Raw genomic sequence first — 10,430 nt, 5'->3', positions numbered from 1 at the left:
CTGTGAAGATCTAAGTGGTAGAGATTGCCCAGCAACATCATAAATGATGGTTTTAGTGCCTGAGTCTGGTTTAGTCATCAAATTGTACAAGTGACAAGCTATCACAATTTTTGTGTAAACCTAGGAAGGTGTTTCCATCAAAGTGGGCCTGCATAGTGCATTAATTACTTGTTTTTTATGTTTGAACATCTTTGATTTTATCCTAAAAATCTTTTCATAAAAATAATGCATTTCAGCCTTGATATAGCCTATACCTTAAACAGCAAGCTATCTGTTTAGCTATTCCAATGCAGTATTCCAGTGAAAGGCAATACTATCATAATTTGGCAAATGGTGATTAAGGTTCAATTATTATTTTTTCATCCTGTCCTCAGAAGTGAATACATTTTTTTCACATTAACCGGACGTTGCAGACAGTAACCTATTTGTCATATTGTTTCATTGCCGCATTGTTTAAGGCAGGCACTTTTTATGCAGCCTTTTTCCGACATCTATCATGGCGATGTAAGATCATGATACACAGACCTCCCTCTCGGTTTTGGTTCTGTAAAGTTTATCGTCATCGACTCTAAATAGAATCTTTGCGCGTAACAATCTGCACATTGCTATCAGAGCACGAGAAAACACCGCTATATGGTCATATCTAAAGTAATGTATTAATTGTGAAACTGAGAGGAAAGTCAACTCAAACAACTAGTGTTGTGCTGGAGTGGTGAAGCGTTGTAACGGAGTCTCTCGCTCTCTTTCGCGCGCCAGCGGCTCCCAGAGGAAGTCTCGCTCGTGCAGAATTAACGGCTCCATGCACAACACACAAGTACACCGCGCGAGCGAGAACAGCAGCACGCGTCAGGAGGTGCACCTGTAATCCATGCTGCTGATAGTGTGAGAGCATCCAGCAGAAGAGAGAGATATTTTAAACCACGCGTATACCCATGCTTGGGATTTGGCTTTGTTTTTCTTCGCTAATGCAAAAGGAAATATGCAGCGAAGCTTCACACTGCTCTGCACCAGTTTTCTGGGATTGTGCTTCGGTTCTAGTTTCCCAAGTAATATCAACATAGGTGAGTGAATGACAAAAAGTAAAGGAAGATATCTGCGTTATGGGGGAACGGAGAAATACTCAAATTTATACTAATAATTATTGACTTGGTGATTTTTGCCAGTTTTGCCAGTAAACTCAATGGGTTGTTTAATGTAATGTGGGATTTGCCTTTTCCCACAGGAGGCTTATTCCCAGCCGAATCGCACGAATATGAGGTGTTTCGGTTCGCGCTCTCGCATCACCAGGATATCCCCAAATTAGTACCTCAAGTGGATATGGTCAAAATGGGGAATAGCTTCTCCATGACATATGCTTGTGAGTACAACCCATTTTACAGTGTTGAAATTTTTTGTCAATATCAATGCACTGCAGCTGCTCGTGATCGCTAGTCTATCTACTTATAAGGTAGAAATGTAACGAAATGTATAAGTGCGATTGTGAAAGTTTCTGTCTTGTTGTTGCGCATGCCTCGGAAGTAAAAAAAAAAAAAAGATTTTGTCGATTGTAATGTGAAATTTCGAGTTTGCATTAAAATGCAATAGCCTACAGCAAACGTCAAATTGGATATACGTTAATGTATTGTAATAAAGCCTAAAGTGGTTAACCGAAGGTCATAGTAAACAAGTGAATCAGAAGCCAGGTCAGTTTTACCATATAAACCATTCTCTTCCTCACAAGTGACAAGGACTGGATGCGTGTGACGAGTGCATTATTCTTGAATGTCGTTGGTGCAAGGGAATTCTCCCAATTATCAAGTTACAACAGGAACAGACAATGTATGTCATTTTGTGTTCTGTTTGTTTCAGCTACGCATACATTTACGCTCAATTATGTGTCAAATGATGCGCGCGATTAAGCGCTAATGAAACCATTCCATTCCATATCGTGCATAGTGATAATCACTATTAATTAATATCGAATTTTGCGGTACATTGTTTTCGAGCCTGTCGGTCACGTTTAGGATATTATATTGTAACTAGAAGACATTTGTGTTTTGATTATCAAAGCTCAAATCACTTGAGCGCGCAGGTTAGAATCCCAAAGCGCCATGCGCAGCAAGCATGATTCCATCATAAAGACCACGGACTCAAAGTACTATGGAATAGCAATTAATCGATCATTTAATTACCATCAGGCCATTTATCTATAGACTAAGCAGGTTGCCTACACAGGTCTAAAACAACAGGAGTATTGTGAGGATATAGAATAGGGGATTGTGTTTTTGGTTTGAAAGTGACATTTCTCCCTCTTCTCTCTATAACTCTTTTTCTAACTAAGTTTCTTTTCACATAGACTGGGCAATCATGAAAGCATCAAAGATTATGTCAAAATATGATGCAAACCAGACACTTGAGAATGAAAATCAATGAGAGAAGGATTCAGCATTCAGCTCTGTAGCATGTTTTAAATATGATTTGTTCCTTAATACTACTGAGAACAAATCAAATAAATGCACTTTAAATCTTTAAACATTCTTTTTACCCCACCAATATGTCTTCCCTTGATGTGAATTTGAGCTTTGCAAAGACCCTCCCACCTCATCCTCCTTTAAACCATTTAGTGGTGTGTCAGGGCAGACAGATCATCCATCAGTACCATATACCTACTCTCCAGCTCTGAGGCAAACTAATCTAATGTAATGAAATCAATTGCACAATGACTTTAATAATGAAAATTATGATGCAGGCCAAACATTAATGTGGAGGTCCCTCAACAGTATCATGAAATTACATCCCTGAGAATGTCAGAGCTGGAGATTTTCTGTGAGATTTTCTGTTGAGAGAATAGACAGTATCTCAGTAGTATGCTAACAACTCCTCTATGAATCTCACAGTGTTCTCTCAGCTGCAAAATGAAACATGCTCATTAGTCTATGATTGTCTTGTGATTTTTCTCACTCTTGTTTTTTTCTCAAGATAATAAATGTCTTATTCACTGACCCATTACAAAGCTCAGTCATATTGCAGCTCTTCCTCCTGGATAATCGAAGGTCTCTTGTATTGCACTGCTCTTCTATCCTGATTTGTAATGTGGTGAATGGGCAGCTCTTGCCCAGTGACCTGTGAGAGGAGTGCTGTGAAGTCCCTGACTCTGTTTAATGCCGAATAGCCTCTTGTGCCAAGAACTGAATGTGTGTCCGGAGGTGCCTAAAGAAAGTTACCCTCAGCTGGTCCCCCTCTGTGTGGGCATAATCCTTAGAGCAAACCATCCTCATCGGCACCTGCTGGGATATACCAGAGGGAGTTGAGTACACAGAGAAAGGCAAGGGATGTTCTGGCAAAGGCTAATTAAATAGGAAGTTATGTGGCACCCACAGTAGGAAAACAATTTTTTTTCGATAATTGGAAAGCATAAAAAATGGGAGCACACTTAAAGGGATAGTTCACCCAAAAATGAAAATTCAGTCATCGTTTACTCACCTCCATGTTGTTGTTTTTTCCCGTAGAACACATACAGTAAGGAGAAGTAAGGCAAAATGTTAGCCACAGAACCATTTAATTTCATTGCAACTTTTTTCCATACAATGAAAGTGAATGGTGACGCAGACCTACACCGTTTTCTGTTTTAGTCATAGTTTTAGTCTTTTGATGAAACTGGCCTTTAATTTTAATCAATATTTCATCATGTCGATTTCTTTAATTTTAGTAAATTTTAAATGGCATATAATTTTAGTCAACAAAAATAACATATTTTAGTTGATGATAATGGGCAAAATGACAAAAACACATGTCAAACTGTAACAGACCTAACTGTAATAAAAAAAATCAAACATTTAGAAAAAACTATAAACATGTATTAATTTAAACATGTACAATTAGGACCTTAACATCAAGCATATAAAAGATACATCAAAATATACCCTTGTTTTGAAAATCTGAGCTTCTGAAAAATAGCATTAAATGAATATACTGTAAAGTTTTTAATTTGTCATGCTTTAAAGACTTTTAAATAAAAAAAAATGAAATTTTAACTTTTTTTTAATTTCCGTATAGGATTTTGCATTGCGGGTAGCATTACGCATTCTAAGTTAGCAGATCATTTAGTTCAGCTGTTTATTTGCTTCATTGAATTCAAGGATCCAAGATGGCGGAGCGGTAGCACGCAGCGGCCACTCCGGATCCACAATGGTACTATTTTTGTTAAAAAAGCCCGACTTTTGGAACACATGGACAACCGGTGTACGTGTCTACCATCGCCAGACACTACTGAAATATAAGACTCATGCAAAAACCAAGCTGCATGATGACCTGCAGGAGGCGCTACGCGTACTCGGCTTGCTGTGGAGACCAGGCCTCCAGCCCTCGGCGTCGCCTGATGCCGGTGGCCGGGGGAGAGGACGTCGTAGCGGTGTCGCGAAAGCGAAGCGCGGAAAGAGGGCGGGGTCCATGCTAGGCTAAAACAAACCCTAGCCGGCCGGCTCTCTCGTCTATCCTGCTCTCATATGTTTGCTCCCAGGACAATAAACTGGACTATATCCGACTCCAGCAGGCTACGCAGCGTGAGTTTAGAGACTGCTGCGTCTTTGTTTTCACGGAGGCGTGGCTCAGCGACAGAGTTCGGATGCCGCCATTCAGCTAGACGGGCTCACCTCGTTTCGTGCCGACAGAAATACAGCTCTCTGCGGTAAGACTCGCGGTGGTGGCTTGTGTGTTTACATCAACACGGAATGGTGCAAGAACTCTATGCTAGTCTCTAGTTACTGTTCATTGCTGTTGGAGCTTGTGACTGTTAGATGCAGACCTTTTTATCTACCACGGAATTCACCACTGTTTGCATAACCGAGTTTACATTCCCCAGCGCTAACGCTAAGGAAGCGCTCTGTGAACTGTATGGGGCTATGAGCTGAACTGCAGAACGCTCACCCCGACGGACTGTTTATTGTCGCCGGAGATTTCAACCATGCAAATCTCAAGACAGTGCTCCCTAAATTCCATCAGTATGTGGACTTTGCAACGAGAGGGGCTAACGGCTTGATCTTGTTTACACAAACATCCCAGGCGCTGCACGGGCGGAGCCCCGCCCCACCTCGGCTACTCAGACCACATCTCTGTTATGTTAATTCCAGCATACAGACCGCTCGTCAGACGCACAAAACCGCTTCAGAAGCAGGTGAAAACCTGGCCAGCAGGAGCCATGTCTGCTCTTCAGGACTGTTTTGAGTGTACTGACTGGCACATGTTCAGGAGGCTGCAACATATGGCGATTCTACCAACTTGGAGGAATACACAGCATCAGTGACCAGCTACATCAGCAAGTGCATTGATGATGTCACTTTCTCAAGACCATCACCACACGCTCCAACCAGAAGCCGTGGATGACTGCGGAGGTGCGCACGCTGCTGAGGTCCCGAGACTCCGACTTCAGAGCAGGCGATAAGGCAGCCCTAAGAACAGCTAGGGCCAAACTGTCACGGGCAATCAGAGAGGCAAAGCGCCCACGCCCAGAGAATCCACAGTCACTTCCAGGACAGCGGTGACACGCGGCGCATGTGGCAGGGCATCCAGGCCATCACCAACTACAGGACAACATCAGTTGCCTGTGACAAAGATGCCTCCCTTCCAGATGCGCTGAACGACTTCTACGCTCGGTTTGAAGTGCAGAACGACGTGATGGCGAGGAAGTCCACCCCTCCTCCCAACGACCAGGTGCTCTGTCTTACCACGGCAGATGTGAGGAAAACTCTACGTAGAGTCAACCCACGGAAGGCTGCTGGACCAGACAACATTCCTGGCAGAGTGCTCAGAGGATGTGCAGACCAGCTAGCAGATGTTCTTACCGACATCTTCAACATCTCTCTGAGCAGCGCCATTGTTCCAACGTGCTTCAAGGCCACCACCATCATCCCCATGCCAAAGAAGTCTTCAGTGTCCTGCCTCAACGACTACCGTCCCGTCGCGACTTACACCCATCATCATGAAGTGCTTCGAGAGGCTCGTCATGAGGCAGATTAAGACCCAGCTGCCCCCTCACTAGATCCACTGCAGTTTGCGTGATCGTTCAAACCGCTCAACGGACGATGCCATCACCACAACCCTCCATCTGGCCCTCACCCACCTAGACAATAAGGACTCAGTACGTTCGAATGCTGTTCATAGATTTCAGCTCAGCATTCAACACAATCATTCCCCAGCACCTGATTGGAAAGCTGAACCTGCTGGGCCTGGACACCTCCCTCTGCAACTGGATCCTGGACTTCCTGACTGGGAGACCTCAGTCAGTCCGGATCGGGAACAGCATCTCCACCACCACCACACTGAGCACTGGGTTCCCCAGGGCTGTGTGCTCAGTCCACTGCTGTTCACTCTGCTGACTCACGACTGTGCAGCAATGCACAGCTCGAATCACATCATCAAGTTCGCCGATGACACGACCGTGGTGGGTCTCATCAGCAAGAACAACGAGTCAGCATACAGAGAGGAGGTGTAGCGGCTGACCGAACTGGTGTAGAGCCAACAACCTGTCCCTGAATGTCGACAAAACAAAAGAGATGGTTGTTGACTTTAGGAGAGCACAAGGTGAACACACTCCGCTGAACATCGACGGCTCCTCTGTGGAGATCGTCAAGAGCACCAAATTCCTTGGTGTTCACCTGGCGGAGAACCTCACCTGGTCCCTCAACACCAGCTCTATCACCAAGAAAGCCCAGCAGCGTCTCTACTTTCTTCGAAGGCTGAGGAAAGCACATCTCCCAACCCCCATCCTCACTACATTCTATAGAGGGACTATTGAGAGCATCCTGAGCAGCTGCATCACTGCCTGGTTTGGGACTTGCACCGCTTCGGACCGCAAAGCCCTGCAGAGGATAGTGAGGACAGCTGAGAAGATCACTGGGGTCTCTCTTCCCTCCATCAAAGACATTTACAAAAAACACTGTATCCATAAAGCAACCAGCATTGTGGACGACCCCACACACCCCTCACACAAACTCTTTACCCTCCTCCCGTCTGGCAAGAGGTACCGAAGCATTCGGGCCCTCACGGCCAGACTGTGTAACAGCTTCTTCCCCAAGCCATCAGACTCCTCAATACTCAGAGACTGGTTTGAATCACACGTGTCCTGAGTTGCACTTTAATTACTGTCACTTTATAACTGTCTGCTACCTCAATAACTGCTATGTGCATAGAACATTATCTCATAGTATGTTATGTTTACATTTTAGAAACTGTCATCTTTTTGCACTACTGAGTACTGGTCGGCGCTGCACTGTCTATTGTCCTGTTCATTGTCAGTAATTTGTTGTACTGTCCTGTACTTTTTGCACATGTTTGCACATGCACTTTATATAGGTATATATAGGTAGTTTATTTAGGTATTTTATTTCGTTGTGTAGTCTCATGTGGTCCTATGTTGGTCCTTTGTTGTTTTTATGTAGCACCATGGTCCTGGAGGAACGTTGTCTCGTTTTGCTGTGTACTGTACTAACTGTATATGGTTGAAACGACAATAAAAACCACTTGACTTGACTTGACTCATTGTCTGTGCTGTTGTAATATTACATATGTCATTTGTAATGCAGTTCATCTTTCCAAGTTAAGCCCTTTCTGTTCACACAGCTCAAGCGGGAAATCCCCAACAAACTGGATTATTGTACTATATGAATCAATTGGACTGTCTGTTCATTATCTAAAATATAGGATCATATGGAAACAACAAGTCTATTGATTTCCCAAAGCTACAGTATGTTTGATTTAATTGCTGCTGTTGTCGTTAGTACTTTAAGTACCTGCAGTAGTAGTTGTCTGGCCTCTGATAACATTATATTAAGCTGACGTGAATATACAGTATATATGTTTGACATTATTCAATCATTTTTATTATTTATTGAAATGTACAGAAGTTATTAACTGAATTATGACAATTAATTTACAACTTTTTTATTATACTTTTTATATTATAAAATGTTTACAATGGTGGAGGAAAAATGGAACAAAAACAAGAATAAAAAACAAAACATAATTTGAAATTCCAATAGCGGTCCATCTCAGTCAAACCACTCAGAAGATCTGTAACAGAGAGGAGTGTGTGTGTGTCCAGGTATTCCCTACATTAGGACTACTGAATAGAAACTCTTCTAGAATGTCCATGTTATTCATGTACCTCACATATGTTGACATATGTTAACTGGTGGCCACATCAGTGGACCTCTAGATCTGGATTGAAAACAGTGGGCTGTTCCTGATGCTGTCTAACACTTGCTCCTTCACATCCTGTGCCATGTCAGAGATGTACCGACCCATTGTGATGCCAGAGAGTGGAATAGAATCAAGCTTAGAAGTCACTACCTCTCCTACCATCAAGGAACACATATCTTTGGCTGCCGGTAGAATCGTTGTCTCTCCAATGTTATGTGCCTTGGCAATACGCTGTGCAATGTGATATGAAGCTTCAGTGGCCTTTACATTTAATTTGACAAATCCTCTTTTACACATAAAGGTTGTGGTGCATCAACTGATCCTGTCCATGTAAGTCCTAAACTTAAATACTGTTCATTGTATCATTGTCTTTTGGGTTTGACCCCTGAAACCGAAGGATTCTAATTTGGTGGTCTCAGAAACTTCTCCATTGTAATTACAAACTAATACGTCACGTCTGCTTTATTGTCTTTCTGTCATGGGCCTGAAATGTCATTCAGAGCTTCTCACTGAGAAGAAAATAATAACCCTCTGCACCGAGTCTTTCTGCATGTCTTCTAGTCACTGAGAAATGCATACAGGCAGCATGATATTGTTAGAAAGTGTTCTTTCCAGGATTGTTTGTGATTTGGTGTGTGGGGTGACTTGGCTCTGGGGTGTTGTATTATTGTGTAACAGGAGAATGAGGGGGAAGGTATCACCCTCAGTCATTGCTGCAGCAACTGTTAAACTGTTTCCAAAGCAGCAGGTTTTATTGAGGGCATCCACACCATGATAATAACATCAGTAGCACAGAAAAATCTGGAAGAGGTTCCCTAAACTAGTGATTCCCAACCAGGGGTACTTGAATTTTTTTTTAAACATATAACAAAATTAGGTTTTTAATAGATAATTAATCATGATTGATCTTGTGATTTTCAAATATTTTTTCAGTAAATAACAATGCAGTCTCATGATGAATATGTTACCAGGCAAAACAACCCCCCCAGTAACATTTCATCATGAGAGTGTGTTGGTAAAGAAAACCTTGTTCCCTAAACGGAGCACCCGAGATCACCTCTAAAACAACAGAAAATCCCATAAAGTAACACGGATGGGATGAAAAGCCTGCGTACCCCATGCATAAAATGAGAGACAAGAGAATGTCTGCAGACAGAGACTCCATTGATAAGTGCATGCTCAGATGCTATAGCAGCAACATAGCCTTAGCCTTAGCCCTAGCCCCGAAACGCTCCTGCAAAAATTCCAGCACTGTACTGACAGGACAGTGAACTGAATTTTCACCTTGCTCTGTACACCAAGAAGCAAAAATACAGCACTTGAACGTATAAAGCCTCCTAGTTGCTGGAGCTCTAGCATTTAGAATGTTATCAACCACAGTGGGAGATAACCATCATTCGAGTGCCCCTTTGAGGGTCCATACCCATAACTTCCACAAGTCCGGCCAGGGATGCCAAATGCTTCACTGAGCCTGAGATAACATGTCTGTTCTGACTGAAATCTCCCTAGGCACTTTCTCCAGGAGAGAGACCAGAGTCGAAAACCATACATGAGATGGCCAAAATGGTGCCACTAACAAAAGCCGCAAACAATCCTCCTGAACTCTCTGTAGAACTGCGTGCAGCAGACTGATCTGATAAAGATACGCTGTCTGCCACTGATGCGCTAACACATCGATGCTCAGCGGTGAAGGGGCATAAGGAAGACCAGAGGCAACAGTGCAGTGTCTCGATCGAAGTGAAGAGGTCCACTTCCGCTCTGCCGGATCTTCTTCAGATTTGTTCCATAATCTGAGAATGAGACATCACATTGTCCTGTGCCAAAGAACAATATGACGTGCCAGCGTCAGCATGGCATGAGAACGCACTCCTTCCTGCCGATTGATGTAGGACACCACCATCCAGTTGTCCGACCAGATGAGGACATGTCTGTTCTGAATCTCTGGGAGAAAAATATTAATGCCAGCAGCACCATGAACATCTCCAGACAATTTAGGTGTTAATATTGCCGCTGGCCTGTCCAAACCCATAGGCTGGACAACCCTCGTATACAACACCCCAACCAGTGGAGGATACGTCAGTTATTATAATATTGCGGTGACACACCTGTCCCAACGGAGCACCCGACATCAGAAGGTGGGTCCGTTTCCTTGGTAACAGAGTTCGGTAGCACCCATTCGTCACTTTAAAGAGAAGGAGTTGATTCAGCATTGAAAATGTTGCACATGCAACATGCCCAGGGGAATGACAGCAGAA

At 43.3% G+C, this 10,430-nt stretch overlaps 1 protein-coding gene across 4 annotated transcripts in view; it reads left to right on the top strand.

The window, feature by feature from the left end:
• The first annotated feature begins 827 nt into the window (after positions 1-827).
• Positions 828-10,430, top strand: part of LOC127663388 (glutamate receptor 1-like) — a 117,847-nt gene continuing 108,244 nt past the window's right edge. For all 4 annotated transcript variants that reach the window (XR_007972982.1, XR_007972981.1, XM_052154951.1 and 1 more), the window contains exons 1-2: positions 828-1,061; positions 1,223-1,357. Coding sequence is in view for 2 of the 4 variants with exons in the window: in XM_052154951.1 (XP_052010911.1) it covers positions 980-1,061; positions 1,223-1,357 (217 nt within the window). In the remaining 2 variants the exon portion in view is untranslated. The remainder of the gene's footprint in view (positions 1,062-1,222; positions 1,358-10,430) is intronic.

This window comes from Xyrauchen texanus, chromosome 23 (assembly GCF_025860055.1).
Source record: "Xyrauchen texanus isolate HMW12.3.18 chromosome 23, RBS_HiC_50CHRs, whole genome shotgun sequence".
NCBI classification, from domain to species: domain Eukaryota; kingdom Metazoa; phylum Chordata; class Actinopteri; order Cypriniformes; family Catostomidae; genus Xyrauchen; species Xyrauchen texanus.
This window is presented reverse-complemented; position numbering and strand designations above follow the sequence as displayed.